Genomic DNA, 24,393 nt, shown 5'->3' with positions numbered 1-24,393 from the left:
GCTCTGCTGTGCAACTGATCTGAAGTGATCGTGCCGCTGAAACTCACCTGATGTGATTTGAGACGTTCTGAACCTGAACTTACACGTACCCCAGATATCCTAAAACACATTCAGATTTCAGGAACTCTGCGTACAAAAGTTGTTTTCAACTTCTGAAATGTAGAGTATTTATCTGCCAAGATGGTTACTCATCTGAAATGTAGATTATTTATTTCCCGAGATGGTTAAATTTGGCACTGTAGTTTTTTATTCTCACTCCAATTGTCAAGAAAAGGAGTATCGAAACGAAATAGAAACTAGTTTCCCCTTGGCTCGATGCTGTTTTGGTTTCATGGCTACATGGGCCCATTCCCGAAATGGGCCTCCACAACTTTTTCCCGTTTGCCTTTTCTTCTTTGATTTGAAAGGAATCCCCGTTTGTCCTTATCCTCTCCGCGCCCGACGAGTGCGCGGCGGCCGGTGACTGGCAACGACAGGTGTGCCGCGGGTCCCGCGGCGCCGTGTGGATCAGTCCCGATCCTTCTCCCGCCTTCCCCGCGCGCGGGCGCCGGCCACCGACGGCCACGTACCACCGGAATATAAGCCCGCCATCCATCGATCCTCTCCTCGTCATCCCGGAATCCTCCTGGCGATAGATTGGGCAAGCTCGCAGCGGAAGCGTACGAGGTGTGGAGAGAGCGAGAGCGACGCGCGGATCGCAGCTCGGTAGAGGCGACGGGATGCTGGCGGTGTTCGACCGGGAGGTGGCGCCGAGCCCCGAGGGGCTGCGGCAGCCGGGCGCCGCGGGGGACGGCAGCGCGGCGGGGCTCGCGGACCGGTTCAGGGAGGCGCGCCCCGACGCGGTCACCGTCAACCTCGGCAGGTCCGGCGCCATGGCGTACTCCTCCCACGGCCAGAGCCCGCTCCTCCCCAGGTAAGCTTGTCGGATATCGTGCAGGATCGCCCTCGCCGTGTCATTGTGTTTGTCTAGTTTGCTCGTGTGTAGCATCTCTCCTGTGACAATCCTGCATGATTATCAATCACTTATCTATTTTCCTGTATGCAATTGTCTGCTTCAACTTAGCAGTTAGTACCCGTGTTAGCATACACAATTTGGTGAGATGCTTACGCCTAGGATATCAATATATGATCACAGTCGCACGGATTCAGAAGCGAGTCAGCAAGGAACGAACAACCATGTCCAGGCCAACCACGCGTTAGCATCTAGAATCAGATTAAACTAGTTTCCTGATCAGGTTACTGAAGAGCCAGGAACTCTGCTCACATGACTGTTGTCAGGCGTTTCGCTTGATCCTTTTATCAGGAAATTCTCATTAGATAAAGTGCTACTCTGATGCCCGGCACAGATACTGTTTTTCCTTTTTCAGTGATATTATGCTGTACCGTGTCTTGAAGACTTTTAATCGAGTTGCAGCTTCCCTAACCCGAACCGTTTGTGTTGGCAGGTTGTTTGGTGCAGTGGATGGCATGTTCTGCATGTTCCAGGGCACAATTGAGAACGTTGCTGTCCTCAAGCAGCAATATGGATTAAGTAAAGGCGCTAATGAGGTCAACATCGTCATTGAGGCTTACAGGACGTTGAGGGACAGGGGTCCTTATCCGGCTGATCAAGTCGTGAGAGACATAAGCGGAAAATTTGCATTTGTTCTGTATGATTGCTCCACCAAGTCGGTCTTCATGGCTGCCGTAAGTTAATCAATTTTTTGCTTTTGTTGTATTCACATCTTATGAGCAAACATTTTCAACAATAACTTAGCTAGTTCTTTTTTAAAAAAAATTGTGCCTAGTAGTACTAGTACACTCTGTGGATAGGAATCCAAAATTGTGAGTTCATTTGGGATCCACGTAGAATTTGAATTACACATATATAACTGAATGTTTTGCTTCAGTTTGGGTCAATGCTGAGTTTCTTGAGCCGACTTGTGAATTATCAAGTTTTCTTTTCTTTTTTTAAAATGAGCCAGCAGGAGAGGAAAGCCTGACGGGCTGGTTACAAACGGTCTATACAAACTGTACACTCACATCCTGCAAAGAATGAATCATCAAGTTTTCCATACAGAGTAATAATGCAGGATCAACAATATCAATTTCCTGCTAGATAGGATTATAGTATCTGCTCCTGATCAATTGATCATGGCCATGAATGAGACTATGACACATGTAGGTCTTTGAGGTGTTGAGATCCTTAGTTAGTTAGTTAGGTATCAGCTTCAACAAGAACGGCCATCGTACTCTGTTTTCACTAAAATTAATGTTCTTGATGCTTCTGTCTAGCATAACACTTGTCAGCATCCTACACCGAAAGGACGGATACAGCTGCATTTTGTTAACTTATTCATGGTCGTCGTGATCATTCTTGGTATGCATGAAGCAATTGATGGTTCTTGTTGGTGACCTTGCAGGATGCCGATGGAAACGTCCCATTCTACTGGGGAGTCGACTCCGATGGCCGTCTTGTGGTGTCTGACGACGATGAAATGGTGAAGAAGGCCTGCGGAAAATCCTCTGCCCCGTTCCCTAAAGGTAAGAGAATAATCAGCAAAGCAACCACCATATACGATTCTGTCGTTCATACCTGATCCCTTGGCGCTGATCTATGGCTGCACCAGGCTTCTTCTTCACCACGCCCGGTGGGCTGCAGAGCTACGAGCACCCGATGAACGAGGTGAAGCCGGTGCCGAGGGTGGACAGCAAGGGCGAGGTGTGCGGCACGACGTACACGGTGGATGCCAAGGCCAAGAAGGACACCAGCATCCCCAGGGTCGGCAGCGCTGCAGACTGGTCTGCGCAATACTGATTTGGTTATCTGTGTGTTGAGCAGCTCAGGTAGCATCATATCCCCGGGGTGTTTGTCGTAGTAGACCGATGTTCATATGGAAGCCATCAGTCTTGTTCTAGTGTTTACCTGAATAAACTGTTCGTTCTCTGCCGCTGTTTATAATTCAAGACAGAGGTTTCTAATGTTTAAATGAGCATGACTAGCTGTTGCTTTGGTGTAAGAACTTGAATGAAGATGGGTTGCTGTCTACTGCTGATCACTAATAAGGGGGTGTTTGGTTCCTTGAGCTTGACCTCAAGTTTAGTCCGTGTCACATCGAATCTTCGGAGTCGGAGGTTAATTAGGAGGACTAATTATAAAATTAATTGCACGTATGGAGACCTATTAAGCCTAATTAATCCATCATTAGCAAATGATTACTGTAGCAGCACATTGTCAAAATCACGGACTAATTAGGTTTAATAGATTCGTCTCGCCATTTAGCCTCCATCTGTGCAATGGGTTTTATAAATAGTCTATGTTTAATATTCCTAATTGGTATCTAAAAATTCGATGTGACGGGTGCTAAAATTTAGGGGCGGAACCAAACACCCCTCGGTACCAATAACGATCTGGTTCACTCCCTGAGCTGCTGAAGCCATCGGCTCCTCTCGAGTCACCAGTGGGCATGCTTTCTTGTCTGCAGATGCCCAATGATTGCATTGAGAATACAGACCGTGTTTAGTTGCAAGTCTCTGAACAATTGGCTTGCAACTCTGGATGCAGTCATGCAGATAAGATCTATGAGACCTGGCTGAAACCCAAAGTAGTAGTACTGGTAGTAGCATATTGCGCTGCCAGTTGAGCATGCTTGTGTGAAGAAGAAGTATCTCAAGAGGACCGGGAGGAGCAAGTGGTGGGAGGCAGACACGGGCGTAACTGTTGGCGACAGTGTTGGATGCAACCGCCGTGTCAGGCATTCGCTGTGCGCGCGCATTCCTCTTGATTGTCACCAATAATTTGCGCGCATGGGCCGCCATGGACCGTCGCCCGTCGGAGGACGGAATGAAAGCCCGGTTCAATGCCATGTCGCTCACGGTTGCGCCAGACGGCAGACTGGCTCGCATCCCATTCCTTCCTTCCATCCTCTGATCCTCTTCACAAAACCTGTGTGGCTCGTTTCTTTCACTGTTCACCGTGCCCTGCCCCGGAGACTGATCACCGCTGCAGATGGCGTCGCCTGCTTTTCTCGATCGCTCCCGGTTGGTGGCGGCACGTGCCGTCGGATCCAAGATGGACGCTCCAGATCAGTCCATTGATGGAGTACCTCTGGCGGTCCGTTGCGCTGGCTTAGCAAGGAGCTCCCCAAAAAGAGGGGAACGGAGGACGCCGGCGACACCTAGGCGGCGCGTGCGCGGCGCGGCAGCTTTAGGTAGCATGCACGCATGCATGGCAGCGCACGCGGGAAGCACGCATGCGATGCGATCATGCGATCGATGCGAGGAGGGAGGGGTGCATGCAGCATGCAGGCGCGCGTACCCATGGCCACGACAGAAGAATACTCTCGAGCTAGCTAGCTGCTGTACTACACGAGTATAAACTATACGCGCGCTGCTAAGTAGGAGTGTAATCGTAGCTTAGATCGTGTGGTATACTGGCTAGCTACGCTACGCGTACTTTATCATGTAGCACACGGCTGGATCCGTACTAGAAACGACTCCCAAAACGAGCATGGCAGCTGCCGCAAGTTTGCTAGTACTCGTTAGGTTTTACCTCTGTAGAGATCTGAAGAAAACAATAGCCGTTTAACAAAGGGACAAACACTATACTACAAGATAGTACGGCCCTGAACTAATTTTCTTTTATTTGAAAGAACTACAGTGTGTAAAAACAGAAGGATCAGAGTGAGTTGTGAGTAGTGTAGAGGGAAGGGCATGCAGGACCAGGGCTGCAGCTTGCTGATCTGATCCATGCAATGCATCGCTGACACACGAGCCATAGCTAGCGATCGGAGCCAGGCGTTAATGCGGCCGTAGCATACAGCTGTATGCTTACCTTTAATTCTTGTCTTGCTCGACCGATCGGTCGTACACATACCACGCTGATACCGCCATGCCATCCGCCAGGCCACCCCGCCGGCCCGAGAGAGAGCGCCGTCCGGTCCATCACAGACCTGCCGGCGTCCTTTTTAGGTCTTGCCGGCGAGTGATTATTGATGGTGAACTCAAATGGTTGCTTGCATCTATAAGACTATAATCTCACAAAAAAAGTTTTTCAAAAAAATAATCTCACAAAGAAGAGTGCACAGACAAGAGTGCTTGGTTCAATTTCACAAACAGTATCCTTAGTTTGTATTAGTACTCCCTCAGTTCAAAATTATACGTCGTTTTAGTTTTTAGATTCATAAATTTTATTATACATTTAGATATACATGTCTAGATGTATAATAATATCTATAAACTAGAAAAGCTAAAATAACTTGTAATTTGGGATGGAGGGATTACATATTCTCTCCTCCTGTTATAAGGCCCCGTTCATTAGTCTCTAATGTAGGATTCCTACGTCGTCCACCTAAATATACAAGCAACTAGACATCTTTTAGAGGTTTATAATATAATCGATTAGGAAGGCTTATACAGAAGAAGCCCTCCTAAACAATCTATCCCTTGTTACTGTATTCACATTATAGGTCATTGCATCCGCTAATTCTTCTAACCAAATACTATTGTTTTTAATCACATATCTACTCAAACCTACTTCCAGTTATTTAGGACGACATAAGATACACAATGTAGCTCTCTACGAGGGTAACGAAAACACGTCCAAAGCCGCTGTAAGCGATCACTGACTTCACAGACGGGGCATCCGGTAGCGGGTCATGCATGCTGCGGCACGATCAAATGTTTTGGCTGGCTGACGACCTCGCCGTTTTGAATTTGATCCATTGTCTCTGCAACGGTGAACGGTGAGTAGCTAGACACTCGTTATATACAGATTACCTGATCAGAGTGAGACGCTTCCTTTAGCTTTGATGACTCTTTGCAGGGTTATCATCGAGACAAAAATGTTTGTATGGGTGGCCTGAGGCTGGGCCAGTTGGCTTCCTCAAGGTAGTAGTGTCAGCCAAGCAACCAGGAAAGCCACTATGTATATCTTAAATAAAGGCACCTGAATATTTAACATCCATTTTTCAGCTGGGGGCGCATGACTAGCCATAGCGCGTTGTATTTGATTAAAAAGCAGCGAAGTAAAGAAGTTGGAACCCTAAATTTATAATATGAATATTAAAAAACCCCATAATAATGTTTTATTCCATTATCAGAATAAGGAATTCAAATTCCCATCAAGAATGAAGACGAGAAACTAAGAATATGTCACCCTCCAAACGGAATTTCTGGTTCAGTTGGGAGCTTTAATTTGGTGCGCTCCGTTCTTTTTTCATATAAAAAAATTTGGCCAAGGAAGGAGGGGACGAGCATCTTTCGTTTGCACCCACGGAACAGCAAAAAAAACAGAGAGGATCAAGATAATCACATATTAACAGTCTGTATTACTGTTATCCTCTAACTAAAAGATCGACTAGCACTTCAAATCAAGTCAAGCCCAAAACCTAGCACAAAAGTAAGAGCATTTTTGTATCCGTGAAAGGTCTCAAATGTAGCGGCACCAAGTCCGTGCGCTGGTCTCCTGCCGAAAAATTGAAGGGCCTGACTACGACTTAATCAGCGCATGCATTCAGAGACTTTTGGGTCACATCAGGCAGCAGCAATATTGTATATCCGGCTATTCGCCTACCCCCGGCCCGTCAGTACCATGCTCCCCCAAATTTCACAGTACATCTCAGTCATCACCATTCAGATTTTGGCACCATTTATGCACGAGAGTACTAAAATCAGAACAGATGTAACATTATGCAATCGATTTCAGCTAATATGCTAGCTCCAGTTGCCAAAGAAATCAGTAATACGTACACTGTTGCAATACAATATTCAACCCTAAAAACAAGAATTTGAGAAATACAAAGAAATTTTACAGACGAATTGAAGAACAAAAAAACTAGTAAATACTTCATCATGCGATCACGACAGCCATGTGCAACATTGAGGACCGCGCAAGGCCAAGTTCTCACTTATATCGACAAGGCAAGAGCCACTCGAGTAAATACAGGGTAAACATCGGTAGATTTGAGTGTTTCTGGAGGACTGTAAGCAAGCTAGAGTGATAAAGGACATAATTAATATTAACAAGGCAAACACGGAGTGATTCAAATAAATAAACGGTAAACATCTGTAGATTTGAATATTTCTGCCCAGTCCTGCAAGCAAGCTAGAGGAATAGGACATAGTTATGAACTCTAGTTAGATTATATTCACACTCCAAGAAGAAGTAATTTTCACCACACACTTTTCCCCCGAAGAATGTACCTGAACATGTTATCACATTTAAGAGGATTCACGTAACCTAAATACCATAGTCGATTAGCTACGAAAATATTTTTCAGGATTTACAAGACAAAAACAAGAATTATCGTGGGTGCTCAACTAATCAAGATCATGTGCTTTTGCAATCATGGAACAGGTAGCATGGATCAGGATATGCAGCTACATGCCAAAGCTAGGAGCATCTGATTGCAAACAGTCGGATCAGAAATCATGCAATGACTGGACGCAACCAAAACAAGCAAATGATTGATCTTATCAGTGATCCATACTAAATGAAGCTGGATAGGACCACAAGCACAGTCAGCTCTGGATCAGAAACTAGCATTTAGACCACAAAGCAGCAGGAAATGGAAGCAAGGAATATTCTGCATTTTTGGATGTTGCCCTCGCTGCGCAAGAGAATTATTCTACCCGTTTCGTAGCTACCACGAGTTTGTTCGGCAAAAAACAGCACGGTGACTAACATAGACGAAAATGAAGCCAAGGAATGCACCAACAACAATTTACATCTTTAAGCAGTGAATCTATCATTATTCCGAACCTAACAGACGACACTAACAGCATTGAATCTTTTGAGCAGTGAATCTATCAATCAGAACCAACACCAACGTCAAGTGGACCAAAATCATACAACAGATCAATAAACATGTAGCGAATTAACTAAGGAAAGGAAACTGCTCATCAATGAACAGAACAAGTAATGAAACTCCCAAGAAATGCAAGGAATTAGACGCTGGAAATAATTAGAAATTGTTGGTACTACCTCCTTTGCCCAGAAAACAATACTCATCGTGATGTGCCCAACGATGGGAAGAAGTGAGGCTGCCGCAGCATGACCTAGCAAGGCATGACCACAAGAGCTCGAACTTCTGTTCCTCTCGGTGATCACCCAGAGCTAGATCATGCTGGCAGCTTCACTCATTCCCTTGGGCAGTTCCAGGCTACATATGTTGCATAAAATACCATGACTGGGTAGACAGAAGCCTCAAGCTTAGATCCAAAGCTCAGTAGATGGAACGATCTCTAAGAAAACGAAAAAATCAAGGGGGCGATGGCCGGTGAATCCAAAAACTAAACTGATCCCTCAAGATCAGCTACCTACTCCTATCCATCAGAAATTTGTTCCTTGATCTGATCTGGCATGGGATCAAGAAATCTAAGCCCCGAGATGTCGTAGCATCTCAAAATCCAAAGATTGTGGGCAGAAGGAAGGAGAATAGGCAAGAACATGGCAAGCTTCAAGTCCTAGAGAAAGAGAGAGAGGGGGTAGATGGGCAAGGAAGAGAGATGGTGTACAACAACAAGCAAGGCGAAGGGCAAGATTTATAGAGGGGGTTGTGGTGGGGAGATGTAACAATATTGCAACTTTGCAACTCCAAGCTGCTCAGAATAGTGGTTGAGTGAGAGTAAAGTGGAGTGAGAAAGAGATTAGAGAGGGATAGAGGGGGAGTGCAGTGCAGAAGAGGCCAAGAGGCCTAGGAGCTATGCGTAGGTCCTAGGGTTCTAGAGGCCTAGGGGACCTAGACAGCCACCGCTGCAGCGCTGGAGGCGTAGGGGTGTCAGGGCAGGGGGAGGGTGCAGGGCAGTGCAGAGGCAGGCTGCAGGAGGCGGCAAGAAAAAAGAGATGGGAAAAAACATTTGGTTCGGTTTGATGGATGGATCGGGGATGGGGAAATCAAGACAAACCCAAGCCGTACCCCATGGGCGCCACCTTTATGATTCATCAGCTTTGCTTTTGTGATGCAGCTTTTCTCACAGCAGCAGTGCTTATGAAATTGTTCAACGTCCTCATGTCATCAAGCTTTCAATCCAGGTAAACACAACCGCAAATTTTGGCGTCTAACTAACGCTTGTGTGCAAATCACACGTCATAGAGACCATAGTCCAGAAAAATGGATTGATATGCAAGTATGCAGCAGGGACTTCAGGTCACATGGTTGGCCTTTCGCCTGAAAGAAGCACATCAAACTTTTACACAAAAGTCAACAATGAATTCCACAATTCAAACACTCCATTCTCTGAATTTGAACACAAACAACCAAGCTTGAAACATCGAATCTGCGAAACTTCGTATTTCGAAGATATTGAGCTCCAAAATAAGAAACAACTCACTTTTGGGATTTTACTTCTCAAAGCCTTAAAAACGTACCAGCAAAGCAGAGGCATTTTTTGTGACACAAAATCTAGTAAATGATCATATATATAGGATCCGAAAGCATAAAAAAGAGCTAGACTAATCGCTAGGTTTAGATACGGATAACGTGATATTCACATAAAAGCAGTTCAATGAAGATACTGGCTGCTAGGAAGGAAGGATCACTACAAAGGACATATTGTGCATGAGCATTATGCTTCAAAATCTTGAAGCAATGCTCCTTTTCTACATAACTAAACTGTGTGCGTGATGAACTGATAATCATCAACACTAATTATCACTAGCAATGCTAAAGGAATGGAGGTTGGCAGGAAGCACGTACTGATGCCTTGGAACTAAGGCCAGTCCCAGCTCATAGTTTTATGGTACAGTTACAGTCTCAGTGTACAATTTCATGGCACAATTACCACTTGGTAACTGTGACTATTGGGTTTTATCATGACGAAACCCTCCCTCATCTCTCCTCCTAATGACCATGGTTATAAAACCAGTGAGACTGACCTAATCACCGGTGGAAGTGATGTCATCAAACTAGAGCATACAGCAACGCCCACGAGCCATGCATCACCAGCTGCAGCAGATTCTGAATTCACGGCTTTGCTTGAGAATAACTTCTACGCACTTTGCAGTCACATGCGCATCCAGGTTCGTGCACAGTGCCGGGACTGCTGGGCGCTGAGCCTGGGCACTGTGTGCTGAGACTGCAAACACCCAGCTTCTGTATGGATTTACAAGGACCATACTGAAAACAGCTCACTATCTGTATGGATTTATCTGCAAATTCAAGCGTTACAAACAATCCCTCCCCAACCAAACATTTCTAACTGTTTTGATATTAAGAGTAGTTAGTAAGTCCAGCATCATCAGAAATATATTGCATGTAACTTTCATGTCAGAATAGTGGTTGTATAGTAATAAAGCGGAGAAAGAGACCGGAGAGCTGAAGGCGCGTGAGGAAGAGGGTCGTAGCAGGATAAGCTGGAGCCTGATAGGACAAGCTAGCCTCGTCTAGGCCTAGGCTCTAGAGTCATAGAGGAGACAACAACGGCAGCAAAAGTATTGTAGGCGCATGGGCGCCCCAGGGAGGACGGCTATAGTGCAGTTATCCGAGCCCGTACGAATACTTCAGTAAAGAGAGAGCGTCACAGAATCACAGTGGGTATTTTTTTTTCCCCATAGGACGTATGAGGATTATTTTTTTCCATTAAAACATGAAATTTTCATGATGTGCTAGTTTTTGCCCGTTTCATTTGCTAAAGAAATACGATTATGGTTCCATACTGCATGCATCATATTGGCAGGAACACAAGACTTAAGGTTGTGCAAGTCTCGGCGAGTCCACACAACTCCAATGGATGCAGGTCCTCGACTTATTGTGCTCAAAGTAAGGGTTTACGTGGATTTTAAATTTCTCTCTGCATAAACTCTTACACTCGTTTATAACTATCAAATTATTCCAAACTACAGGATGCAAAATCTGCAAATCTCCATGCTCATGCAATTTTACTCCTTTGTACCAAAAGCTTACTGTACTTCCAACAGTTATACTTCTGTTCATGTTCCTTGTGTGGCTGAGGATGTGACAATACTTGGCAAGCTACCTGAGCTATATAGCTAGGGGGAGCTAGCCTGGTAGGACAGCCACCAGATCCTCCTAGTGAAATCAAATACTGTCGACGATGCCTTTCTTCTCCAAGGCGGCAGAACTGCAGGCAGGAAAAAGGTGCCCAGCCGCTAGGCCGCTACTGCCTTTTGCATGAGAGGCGTGCATGCATGCGTGTAGAGGGAGGGAGACTACTCAATGCTCATTAGTCAAGTCCTTGTTGACTGTACCTCGGCTTAGCAAAAGAGAGCAATGCCAAAAAGAAAAGCCACAAGGATACGCCCCGCTGGTTTATTTATGCCTTCCCAGTAGGTGCTTTGTTAGTTTGGTGATCTGGCTCAACTTCTCAAGGCCTTTTCGAGATCTATAAAGATCTTGTCTTTTCTATGGCATGGCGAGGAGCCGAGGATGAATGCTACCTTTGAATAGCATCAGGAATAGATATTCTTGCAGTGTATTTCAGGTTTCTGAATCCGTTTCTCCAAATTTATGACTAGACATTAAAAAATTTCATGAAGGTTATGGAAGCTGATGTTTAAGTTGATGGCTCATGATTAGATAACTTACCTTGCTCTTGCTGCCGGACCAGCGTCCGCTTATCCGTTGCATTTGCCTCTGATCTCTTTTATGTCTGTTTAGCGTTGAAGCATATCATTCAACCACAATTTGAGGATATGAACCCTGTTGCCAGTGGAAATAGACGCAATGTCAGATGCATTCTCATGCAGGAACAACTTTGAAGTGCACCATCTGCGTGCATGCGGTAGTAAACAAATTATAGCCCAAGTTTGAAATTATCATAACAAGTTTGCAAAGGCAAATTCAAATAAAATTTAACATGTCACCCTTGCACAGGCTCGAGAGTTCTTTTTTCTGACTAGATGTTCATCCAATGAGAAAAAAGGGCAGCATTTTGACTGTTTAAGAATAGCTTCTGCTTTTACCCTAGATCCACATTGAGCTAAAAAAACCAGCATAATTCGTTGTCCATATGGATCTTTGCAACTACAGCCAAGCCAAAACCGCATGCGTGAAGCGTCATGTCCTGCATGCATGGATGGAATCAGGCAGCTTGCTTGTACGTCTCTCATGAGTAAAATGCAGACAAATGTGCATTTGTCAAAACTGTTCAAAGCAGCGTTCACAAAAAGGATGAATCTCAGTGTACAGTCACACGGTAAATAAGTACAGCCAAGAAACGTCACTTATAGTTGCCAATACCTGACGAAATGTGCCCAAAAAACCAGGCAATGTACATTCCGTTAAATTGCACATAAACAGATGCTTCCTAGTTTTAACAGGCATAATTTTGCCGACTATCTGAGCAACTAAGATTCACAATGCAATGGCAAAGACGGTGCAAAAGGAATGCAGAGGGAAATGGGCAAATGGCATCTTGTATATCAAACTGTAAGTAAAGAAACTGAGAGCAGGAACACAGTTTCTGAGAAAAGGCGGATTAACAATATGCAGGCGTGCGTCTTGGCATACCATATGCACTTTGAATTCACCGGTGAAGTTAAAAATAATAGCATCACCCGACTTCTAGTTTATTTTAGTCTCAACTTGCAAAACGACGTACAATACCTCGTTTTGCACAAAGCCCAAGCCAAAATAAGCCCTCCAATCTATCCTCTTCAAATTCAATACGCGCATGCCTGCTGTGGTCCACGTACCACTGTCCATGGCCAGTACTATACTGGAGCAACACAATTCACAAAAATACTATATAGTATCAATATAAAATTCCAGGTAAAGCACCATATGCAGAAGCAGTCGCTGCACTGATCTAGATCTCTTAGCAGGTGCAGGCCTAGAGATGCTTAGCAGATTTTAGGTGGTCCTCTTAGGCATGTATGCATGCGTACTTGTGCTCCCTCTCCTCTCGCATCCAATGATCCAAAGCCGAGGCAGTGTACTCTCCACTCTCGAGCCTCGGCTCCCCCAGATCAGCTGAGCTGGGTGCTGTCCTTGCTTGGGAGAGGGCTGGAGGGGTGTGGTATACTGGTATGTGAGAGCAGTGACAGCAGCTTGAGCTTGAGCAAGGCTGTGGCATGTGTCACTGTTTCCTCTGTACTTGGACAGGACCAAAGAATGCAAGGCGAGTTTGGATCGGCGCAAAATGGTGGTACTGTTTTGCGAGAGAGTGCATTGTTTTTGACAAATGCAACGAGCTCTGCATCTCTCTACTGTACTTGAAGTGTTTTTTTGTACAGGCCAGGTGCGTACGTACACCCGAAGGCTTTTGCATGCACTGCACACATCTGGGAACAGTGCTGGATACTTTCACTCTACCAGTTACTGAAGTTTTGTTCTTGCTTTTAGTCGGCATACATTTGCTGAAACAAAAAGTATGAAGGCATACACAAGACCTACAGATTAATTCATGAATATAGAATTACCACACTAGTAGTTAAAATTGACATTGGGACAGATCATGATAATCTAATTTGGCAAAAGTAGGAACTTAAAATATGATGTATGGCCAAATTGCACTTATGTTTAGTTTTTTAACTGCAAATGGAAATATTAGTACACTACACGTTACAAAACGTGCAGGAGATATTACTGCCATTGATCAGGAGACTTTGGCAGTCAGGCAGTATGTTATTTCTACTTTCACTCGCGTAAAAACCAAACGAAACGCAGGTTATGCAGGGAAGCACGAAAAATATCTCCAGCATCGGACAGATTAGCCAAGCCAAGGTCAGGATCCTCAAAAATCAAATTGCAGCTTTGGTAGTTTAACCCCCCAATTCTTTTGGCGGCATACAGTGCCAGCAACATGGCGACATGCGTATGCGTGTGCCTGCAGCTAGCGTCGTCTCGCGATTCCTTTCCGCTGCGGCGCTGCCAATGGCGTGCGCGCGTGTCCTCGCGCGTGCTTTGGTTGTTTGGTGGTGGTCCTGCGCCTACTACGATCGCCTGCATCGGCCATCAAGGAGGCGCGCAGCCGGCAGCCGGCAGCCCTGTGCGGCGCGCGCAGATACGCGACGCGTCCCCCCCGTCCGTCCATCAATGCATCTCGTGTACCACCGGCCAAACGAGCCGCGTACGATCTGGCTGGCTAGCTTTCCATACCACCACCGGACATTGTTGATCTACCCGCGGTAACTAGCTCGAACCCTAGGACGCCAAGGTCCACGGCCAAATCGCCCCGTGATTGCGTGACCTAGAACTTGAGAGCGCATCCATGGCCGAGACTGAGGGTTAGGGCGGAGGAATCAGTTCAGGTAGCGCACCTGTACTCCTGTAGTAGCGTGCGTCGCGTCAGCGAGATCGCCGCCGCCTCCACCGCCGCGCCGCTGCCCCCATACCGATCGGCGGCGGCAGAAATGGCACGGCGAAAATTTGGAATGGTGCGGCCGGCCGCCGCGGACCAACCCCCCTCCGTCCCCGCGTGCCGCTCACCGAAGGAAGTCGGCAGCACGGCCACGCTTCAATCCTACGCCGCCGACTTGCCGAGCGTTCCTCTCTCTTCGCTCTTTTCCCCGACGGATCCGGCCTCCGGGCCGTACGGCCGCGGGCCTGTCCCTTCAAAGAGGCTAGGCCCACCTATAATCTCGGCTCGGCCGTGTGAGAGAGAGAATTCAGACAAAGGAAACAATGGGCCAGCACGAATTTAAAAGTGGTATAGAAGCCCATCAGGAGGAGTGGGCTCGATACAATCATACAATTGGACGGCCCGGCGACGCTGGATAGTCTCGTGCCGAGGAGAACTGGGCGGCGCGCCGCGGGCACGAATCACGGGCGGCTAGCGAGCGAGCGACCGAAACCGGTGGAGTGGAATTCGCAGGTCCCATGGGCAAAAGTGGCCGGTGAGCATGCGTGGAGTCTGGGCGATGCCGTGGCACGGCGCGTGTCTGTGCAGGCCGCCATCGGGGTTCGCGCCTTCGCGGCGGCGACAAGGCAGAGGCAGGAATACGAATAGGACGGCCACCGCGACAACCGGCGCGGCGGCGCCTGACGGGCGAGACGCACTGACGTAGAGTGCTGAGTGCGGCACGGGCGACGGGGCGAGCTTGGGGACTCTGCAGCCGCGGACGCGGGCACCGGGCAGGCCAAGGCAGACGCGAACCAGGGGAGCAAGCACGGGACGAAATGGCAAATTCTGCACAAGACCAGGACTAGGCCGAGATCGTCCACTGGCATGTCTCGGTTGGTTTCTTGTCCGGATCAACGCGTGCCATTGTCGCGATCACCCCCAAGCTACGGCATCGACCTTCCCCGAATTCGCTAGTTTACCTCCTTGTTCAAATTGAAAACGAACATGTACAGCCGTGAAAACTACTGGTTTGTTTTGTACACCCCTACACGGTGCCGTTCCATCGGACACAGCAACGGCTCTGCGACGCCGCCTTGTTCTCGGGCCACGCGCCGACACGCGCGACGCCACACGTCGAAGCGAGAGCTACACCAAGGGAGGCAGCACCGTCGAGGCGCCCGGCGGCTGCGGCGGCGCGACCTCGGGCGGCGGCCTGGGCGGGTCGACCTCGGGCGGTGGCCTCGGCGGCTCCACCTCCGGCGGCTGCGGCGGCGGGACGTCGGGGTTGGGCGGCACGGTCGGGATCTCCGGCACCGGCGGCGACGGCATCGCGGGGCCCGGCAGCTCCGGGCCGGGCCCCGGCGCGCCGGGCATCGGCACGTCCACGCCCGGGGGCGCGTCGAACTCCGGCGGCGTGTCGATGCTCGGCACCTCCTGCGGCGGGCGGTCCGTCCCAGGCACCTCGGCCGGCGTCTGGCCCGGGACCTCCGGCGGCGGGGGCGTGGCGGCGAGGCAGCGCACGCCGGCGCGCCAGGCGGAGGGAGGCGACGGCCGGTGCGCGCGCGGACGCAAGGCGCACGCCGACAACGACGCCGCGGCGCGGAAGGCACGGCACGGAGGCAGCACCGACGCCGTCACGAGGCTCACCGACATCGTCGCGCTCTGCTCTTCTTGGATCTTCTTGGGCAGTTGGGCGTGCACGATCGAGGACGAGATGCTAAAGAAGGCAAGGCATGGAAGATCTCTCAAGTCTCAACTCTCAAGCAATCCAACGCGACAGTATGGCGATGTCTTTATACGGCTGTCACCTTGACACGTTTGGGAACGAGCCGGATCACGTGTCGCGCGTGCCGGAGGAGGTGGCCTCTTTGCGACACGTGCGTACGTGCCTGTCGCCCAGGTGTTCCCTGTCCTCGCCTTCTCGGTGAAAAACAGAGATACTGGCGATACAGAAGCTATTACGTGGCCTTCCAGTCTTCCAGAGTTCGTACTACAAAGAACCACACACTGCTGTAAGAGTAAACTGGTTTATGTAAGATTCTTTGACTGAATGGTAAAGATGGATAAACTGTCACTGGAACACAAGTAAAGAACTTGTAAACATGGTTACTCAAAAGGAAAACTTGTAAACATGTTTGCATTTACAAGCAAGATCGATACACTCATAATCCAGTATGCACATGCAAGGCATGACAAAGACGCAGACTTCTCTCTCTGAGTCTGTATATATCCGTATCTCGAGTTCTCGACACTGGTAAAGATAGCATCCTACTTGGACTAAACAAGACAGGTGAACCATGCAAGAATAGTAAAAACCAGAGCTCGACCGAGCAGGACGCCGTCCGGCGAACCCGGCGTGCATGATGACTGATGATGGACACGGAGAAGGAAGGTGGCTGGCTGGCTGTGGCTGTAGTCGTCAACGATCACGATGACATGAGTCGCCGGAGCTGGAGCAGGTGCTCCTCGTTGGAGATGTTGAGCGACAGGCGCAGGTTCGTGAGCAGCGCCTCCTGCTCCCACGTCAGGGGCCCCGACGCGTACAGCGCCCGCATCGTCGACCGGTACGCCGCCAGCTCTAGCCCGTGCACGTCCACCGCGCCCTCGTGCTCCTCCTCCGGAGCCCCCGGCGAGCACGGGCACGCGGACATGGCGTCGTCAGGGAGGCACCCCGCGCCAGGGCGGCGGCGCTTGCTGATGCCGCCATTGTCCGGGTGGCATGGATCGTTGACGCTGCAGCTAGCCACTGAACATTCGGCGTCCTCTATGGCCTGCGAGGAGCTGTGCAGGTAGCTGTCGGCCATGGAAGCTGCGGCGACCTTCCGGGGGTGTGCTCTTCTGCTCGGATGGTGAGAGGCGTCTGCGGCTGCTTTCCTCTTCTTGGCACCGCTCGCCATTTGCTGCACTGCTCTTGAGCGAGGCAAGACGCAATCAGCAGGTTGGCGCTTGCCGCGTCCGGTGGCCTGAAAGAGGAGACGGCAGCTTGTAAAATCGTCTGCTTGGAGAGAAGTATACTGAATGCACCAAGATGGAAAAGTTTCTAATGTTTCAACATCCAGTGATCTTGTTTAAAATCTTTGGTACTGCAATCATACTGTTAAAAGGTTACAAGATTGGTGGCACTCTGGTGGTAGACAAATTCTACATCCGTGAGTGAAGTGTCACATTTTCCCCCTAAAAAAACATTTTTTTTTAAAAAAACAAACACTCATAGTGTGCAGCTCAAGTCAGTTAAATGATGCTGTAATCTACAGCTCTCAATAGTCTGAATTTAGGAGCAACAAAGCCATAGTAACATCTCTAGTGTGGCATCGCTTCCATTTTTGAAAATAGACAGAGAGAGCAAGACAACAACTCAAAAGGAGAGCTTGTCATGACATAATTCTAATACTGGACAAGTTGTGGTAGATACCATAGATTTGCTAGTTTCATCGCTACATTTGTAGTACCCAAGAAGAATGGTGTGACCATCATGGCATTTAAGTGGTCCCAAAAGAGGATAAAAGATCATAAAACATGGAGACAACAAACAATTTCCCTGAAAACAACTGAAGTATGTGGAGCGTTTTCCTTCAACAACATCAATAAATCACTCAATATGATGAGACTCCTGACGGTGGCTGATAGTCCAGCACTAATGAAACTAAGAGGCCACCAAAATCACAAAATGTAGCCGCTGTAAGCCACACAAGATAAATCTAAGTAATAGAACTAAGAGGACACCAAAATCACAAATGCAGATGTTGCTGTAAGCCAGGCAAGACAAATCAAAATAAACAATGCCTAAGCACCAAATTTATAAGAATTATTAGCTATTGAAATGGACACGAAAGTTCGAAACAAAGCAACTTTGCATTCCAAGGAAGTAGTAGTTACCTTATCTGCTGCAGGAAAGGGCTTGCTCTGTGGAGCTTCAACAGTATGTGGAATTCTCAAGCTAGATATATGGAACTCTTTCAGTTGGATGCAATCAGCAAGCCTGATAACAAAGTGATTGTTCTTTAGCATCTTTAAGATCTTGCCAAGCTTCCATGTGTTGCGATCCAAGACCTCAGTTACATCTCCAATAATCCATTTGCATCTTGTCTGAGCAACAGCTGGTTGGTTTGACATTGCACCATAATCGTCTTGCACTTTTTTAGCATGGAATTTTCCTTCAGAAGTGAAAATCATGTTGTTCTCCTTAAAATTCTCCACTGTGCTATTTTTCAGCTTCATGATTCTACCCAGGAGGCTGCCCCAAGAGAAATGGAAGAGGTCAGAATATGCAGTAGCCAGTAGACCAGAGTAATGAAAAGAAAACAAATGTAGATCACAAAGATATCATGGTAATAAAACTATCAGTTTCTCAATATTAGATCCAAGTAGAGCAGAATTCCTGCAACTCATTGTGTTCTGACATACACTCAATCTTATATGAATACACCTCCAGTCACGCATACATTTTTAATACGACGGGGTCCTCAGAAACAATATTTTGAGCACAGCTTCCATGTGATGTATTATTGAGACCTACTGAAAGTATTTTCAACATAAACACACACATATTGATTTCAATATTGATATTAACCAGAGTCTTTTATTAAAAAAACAAGCATAAGGACATCAATGTTGAGCTGATTAAAGACTACTCCAGTACCATTCAGTGGGATGCAAATATGAATGAACAGATAGCACGATATTATGGAAACATCTGAATCATGACAAAGAAACAGAATATAAAGAAGGCCTGGAATAGATGGTAGAATCCTGCAATCTTCACATGTTAAGTTTAACGATGAGAATGGCAATAGATCATACCAAGCTCAATTGTTTCTCTCATTCTCTGTCAGAGTTATAGCAAGAAACAAGATTTTCAATGTAGTCAAACATCTGGTGCTTGCGGCTAAAAGAAGATTCAAGATCTAATTGGAGACAATAAATCATTCCTGATGCAGTTATTCATGGAAGAACTGAACAAGTAAACCAAAGCCAAAAGGGATCACTCCTGCATTCTTTCTGTGACCTAATACATTCCTAACTTTAGTCCTAGGTGTAAACATCACCTTCTGATTGGGACCAGCAACTGGAATTTTGGTGTAGCAGATAAATCCCACAAGATACCAAAACTAGATAGAAATTGAAACTGGAAAGGATCATATATGAGATCTAAACAAGGAAAAGCTACGTCGGTTGCATCCATATACAGTAAAAAAGGACTCAACAGACAAGTCAACTACAATTCAGAGAAAACGATCCATGTTCAATTCCAAAGCTAATAAGGGATTCAGGTGGAAATTTCAACGCAGGAACTACCAAATTCGACACCTTCAAAACAAGTCAACGAGAAATTCTACGTCATAGGGGCAGGATGACCCAATCAATTCATCTACGATCCAAGCAAATATTACTAATGGAACCATAAAGGGGATCCGAGTTGGACCATGGTATCACAAAGGATCATCAGCGCGAGACCGATAAACTAAGTTTCCAAGAAAGGGGATTAGTTTTGGCGAACAAAGAACATGTAACAGCTACCAACTAAACTTGCCTTCAGTCCTAATAACCGGATTCCTCGATCGGGATTTGCAGCTATAAAACCAAACTAAAATGCGACAGTGAGAATCCATCAAACTATGAACACTTGCAACCTGTCAAAACTCGAACATTGGGCGTCAAAGATCGAACAGCATGGAAGAAACGACAATCAAGACATCACTGCGAAGAATATCTGATTGAGATTTCGAACTGGAAACTAAGAGCAGAAGCTCGAATTGGTTTCAGGAGCAGGAAGTCCAGAAGATCCATTTTATTACCGCGCAATCTAGAAAAGAAAGCGGAATCGAACGAGCAAGGAACCAATCCAATCCATTCCAATCGAATAGCTGTGAGTAGTCGTCAGTCCTCACCTGCAAGAAAACCAGCCGATTTGCGTCGCCGAATCCAAGAACACGAGGGACGGGCAGCCCCGGAGTAGCAATCCCAATTAACCCCCAATTGGGTTGCGCTCCAACCCAATTGGGATTAAAGCCGCGAGGTGAAAGCCTGGCTAGGACAGCAGTTCAGGTCAGAGAAAAAAGGGAAACAAAAGGAGCTGAAAAAAATTTACCACCACCGGACTCCAAGAATAGCAAAGAGAAATTACATGTGGAGTAAAAATAAATTGGAGAGAAATTTGGAGACCAATCGTAGACGAACCTTGGAGGAGGGACTAATGAATCAGGCGGTTACGAAGCGATCGAGGGGGTCGCCTGAGTTGGAAGGGCCGGACCTTGCATATGTTTCGGGTGCAGGGGTTGTTCTTTACTTCAGTTCTTGGCTCCTCCTTTCTTTTCTTTTTAAAATTTATTTTTGAAATTACTACCTTGAAATTAGTTTAATCTATGACTCGATGGCATTGGTTACCTCGTAGATTCATCCGGTGTCACCATCCTGCAGATGGTTTTCAGTTTGACGAACCCAGATTCCAAATTCCCCAATGCTAATTCTGACGGCTCCTCTGCGTTATCTACACCGTCCAAATCACAGGAAGCGTACCAAACAGGAACAGTTGCTTGCAAAATGTGCGAACTAATTCGTAAATGCTATAATTTATTGATAGTTCCTGGCAAAATGGATTATATTTAAGCACCTGCTATGTACTGAAAAGTTAATAATCCACCTATTATTCCTTTCGTTTTGAGCACCACTAAACGGTGGCAGGAACAAGCCATGTTTATGCCCATTTCGATTCTACTCTCTCTTAATTTAGGAGGCGACAACAAATGGACCCGAATTGTGCAAGCAGCCCTGCTCAGGCTGCACAAGTGCACAACACAACAATATTTCTAGCCTAGCCTAAACGACAAGCTGTGAGCATTTTTGCAGCGATGAAATGTTGACCACAAGAATCACCATCCTATTTCTCACTTGCTGTGAGTTCATCGATCCTGGCAAAGTTTACGTTTTGGAACGAAGAGTTGAAAACGGTAAAGCTAGAGGACACGAGGCAAGTTTGCTGGGTACGAAGAGAGGATAGGGTGGAATGCGGATTGGCAACTTGCAAAGGTGAAAGCGGATGCGAGAGGGAGACATCCGCATCTCAGCGAAGCACAAAAGCTCTCCACTTTCTCAGAAAGAATATGCAGAAAGTATATCTGGATAGCGATGCAAAGCAGCGAAATAAATTTCAAGTGGGGAGATCATTGGCTTTGCTACTAACAACGCAGACAGCTTTCACAAGCTTGGGCCTCCCAAACCTCCCATCCCCAATCCAATCAAGCAAACACAACCAGATGTTGGCCCAGAATGAAAGCATAAAGACTCAAAAACATATACAAGCAAGGAAACAAATCCTGAATGCTTTGCCAAATTCGTACATCGCAAGATCCCTTCAAGAAATATGACCATTTCAAAGTACTTCAGAGAAGCAAGGCAAACCGTTCTTCCATTCACCCAAACTAGCGATCAAGAAGCTACAACCAAGAAAGCATACCACAATCGATAGTAACAAACAAACGAAGGCACAAATTGTTTGTTGAAATTCGCATATACTTTGTTCTCATAATAGGTGTCTGGAAGTGAAGGTGCAGCAGCAAACAACTACCAAAGCCATAACCAAAACGAGATACCATGTCTGATGATCCCAATAACAAGTGACATAAGATAATAGAAACCAAAATCATAATTTCTGACTGGGCCAGTGATAAACTACGAAGGCTTGAACCAGAAGATCACTGTGTAACACCAAGCCACTTGGTGAAGTTCTCAAACTCTGTGTAGTCGCTGTCTGAGATCATGGTCTTGTACCACGCCTTTCCAGCAGCCTTGACCTTAGAAGCTTCCTCCTACAAGGAAATTTCAAACACAAAATCAGCACATAGGGATTGGGGACAGGATACAGAAAATGGGATACATAAATACAAGAAATGGACAAATCTAGTGGCTTGATGCACAGTTCAGTTAACAGCATCAATATGAGAAAAAAAGAGCTGACAAAAGAAAATACATTGCAAGCCCAGAAAACAAATTTATGTGCATAGTGACATGAACAAAAACATCAGCAAAAGATGAGCAGTCGTATGTGTCATTCAGAAAAATCTTAAGATTTGAGCTACCGTGAAACGTATAAGTACGGATCACCTGGCAGCGTACTAAACAAAACCCTATTGGGAATAAGGTACACTAATATACATAGACATCATTAACTAGATATCACAGTTAGATCACAACGCCCTGTTTGTTCAACTATTAATTGTGTGTTGCAACTTGCAGATTGTAACAATCTGGCCTGTAAGCAGCCACACACAATCAAGCGGGAAACAAACAGCACCTAAATAGAGGTCTGCATATCCAAACCATAGGGCATACATTCGGGACACCTTACACAAGAAATTATAGCAAGCTAGGTACTATAATAGCAAATTTATGCTATATGGTAGTAATTATCAAGACAACACATACAACACTGCATGGCACAGGCTCAAGCATTCACCATACTACATACATAATGCTTAATATTAAATATGCTTGGAAGATTGGATGGAAGTGTTAAATTGCTCCATCTGAACTAGATGAAAGCCACATCAACAACTCAACATTAAGTGCGCTGATATTTCCCTAGTGTGCATTGGTAGTTTGGCATGTTCCACAAATTGCAAACAGATATATTCATTAAGGAAACTAGCAAATTCCAAAACAAATCAAGAGATATGGCTAGCCTAGCAGCTGTGATGTACACAGAAAAGGCAGAATCAATGACAACAGTTCCTAAAGGGTGCAGCAGCATGCATTATAACTAAACATATCAAGACTATCTAGAAAGTGCAATGAGAAGCACTATCACTCTCAACAAACTTATTAGCGCTGAGCTACAAATCAAGAAGTATATCCTACACTATTCTATTAGGAAGCATAGGAAATGGTGAAACATCTAATACTGCAACAACAGCGAAGAAATGATAGTAACTAAAGCAATGCAACACTAAATAACGTACAATAAATATAGCACAACGCAAAAGAAAGAGAGGAAGGAATTATCATACTGGGCTGAGCTTGGTCCTCTTGGAGTCAAGCTTCTCCTTCCTGGCCTTGACACGCGCTGCCTCGGCAAGAGCTGCCATCTTACGCGCAGTCCCCAAGTATGGGTTCAGCTTGAGCACAGCGGCCATGTTCTTCAGCGGGTTCTTCCTAGCCTCCCTGCGCTTCACCAACTTGTTGATGGGCTTCACGACCGACTGCACCTCATCAGAGTTGATGAGCCTGGACAGGTCAGCGTTGGCCATCTTAGGCCTAGGGAGCACGAAGCCCTTCTTCTTGGCCGAAGGCGTCTCGAAGGTACCGTACACCTCATCCAACTTCTTGAACGCGCTCTCGGTCCAGATCACGAACCGGCCAAGGTGGCCACCAGGGGCGAGGTCAAGCAGGTTGAGGCGCTCGACATTGGCAACATCAACACCAGGGAGGTTGCGGAAAGCCTTGACGATCTTGGAGCCCTCCGTGCCGTAGACAATGAGGGGTCCCTTGCGGTTGATGTAGCGACGGTTGCGCATCTTTCCCTTGCCGGGGCGGATGCCAACGGAGTCCTTGGCCTTCTCAGCATCAGCGTAGGCACCGAGCTGCTTGAGGATCTTGATGGCCTGGGCTGTCTTCTCGATGGACTCGGCGGAGTCGGAGACCACGAGCGGGAGCTCGGGGACGGACTCCACGCGGTGGCCGCGGGCGAGGACGAGGGATGGAACGGCGGTGGCGGCGAGGGCGGAGGCGACGGCGACGCGGCGGAGGTGAACGTTGACGCGACGATGCCAGCGGCGCCAGATCTTGGTGGGCGCGAACATGCGTCCGCCACGGCACATGTTGCCGAAGGCTCCCTGGCCGGCGCGGTGGGTACCGCCGCCGGGAACACGGGGGATACGGGACACCGCACGCCCCGTCCCCCAGGACTCCGCGGAGGTCTGGTGGCCGGCGCGTCGAGACACCGCGTAGGGCTGGCGGCTGTTGCAGGACTGGAGCTTGTGGACGAAGCGGACGATGTCGGGGCGGATCGGCGCGCGGAGGACGTCCGGCAGCGCGGTGCCGGCAGAGTCCGTGGCCATGTCGCCCTCCAGGGCCTTGACGGAGACCAGGGGACGCGCGGCGGCGGCCATTTGCGGCGGCGGCGAGGGGTAGCGGCGCGGTGGCTGCGGCGGCGGGGTGGAAAGGGTGGAGGCGGGG

General features: G+C 47.3%; 4 protein-coding genes across 4 annotated transcripts; 1 reads left to right on the top strand and 3 right to left on the bottom strand.

Annotated features, from left to right (window-relative positions):
- Nucleotides 1–456: 456 nt before the first annotated feature.
- Nucleotides 457–3,028, top strand: LOC117840482 (stem-specific protein TSJT1). Its single transcript, XM_034720989.2, has 4 exons — nt 457–913; nt 1,446–1,686; nt 2,403–2,523; nt 2,610–3,028. Exons 1-4 carry the CDS (start codon nt 720–722, stop codon nt 2,795–2,797), a joined length of 744 nt encoding a protein of 247 aa, XP_034576880.1. The 5' UTR covers nt 457–719; the 3' UTR covers nt 2,798–3,028.
- Nucleotides 3,029–15,190: 12,162 nt separating this feature from the next.
- On the bottom strand, nt 15,191–16,179 carry LOC117837935 (uncharacterized). The gene has a single exon (XM_034717751.2). The coding sequence runs from the start codon at nt 15,874–15,876 to the stop codon at nt 15,370–15,372; it is 507 nt and encodes a 168-aa protein (XP_034573642.1). The 5' UTR covers nt 15,877–16,179; the 3' UTR covers nt 15,191–15,369.
- A 130-nt stretch (nt 16,180–16,309) lies between these two features.
- Nucleotides 16,310–21,544, bottom strand: LOC117837933 (uncharacterized). Its single transcript, XM_034717750.2, has 4 exons — nt 20,401–21,544; nt 20,112–20,247; nt 18,100–18,457; nt 16,310–17,186 (listed from the first exon to the last, which is right to left on the bottom strand). The coding sequence occupies exons 3-4, from the start codon at nt 18,439–18,441 to the stop codon at nt 16,650–16,652; spliced, it is 879 nt and encodes a 292-aa protein (XP_034573641.1). The 5' UTR covers nt 18,442–18,457; nt 20,112–20,247; nt 20,401–21,544; the 3' UTR covers nt 16,310–16,649.
- Nucleotides 21,545–21,701: 157 nt separating this feature from the next.
- LOC117837932 (large ribosomal subunit protein uL4z) lies at nt 21,702–24,393 on the bottom strand. The gene is made up of 2 exons (XM_034717748.2): nt 23,226–24,393; nt 21,702–22,028 (listed from the first exon to the last, which is right to left on the bottom strand). Exons 1-2 carry the CDS (start codon nt 24,324–24,326, stop codon nt 21,915–21,917), a joined length of 1,215 nt encoding a protein of 404 aa, XP_034573639.1. The 5' UTR covers nt 24,327–24,393; the 3' UTR covers nt 21,702–21,914.

Source organism: Setaria viridis, chromosome 9 (genome assembly GCF_005286985.2).
Source record: "Setaria viridis chromosome 9, Setaria_viridis_v4.0, whole genome shotgun sequence".
NCBI classification, from domain to species: Eukaryota; Viridiplantae; Streptophyta; class Magnoliopsida; order Poales; family Poaceae; genus Setaria; species Setaria viridis.
Note: the sequence above shows the minus strand (reverse complement) of the source record. Positions and strands in the feature narration are given on the sequence as shown.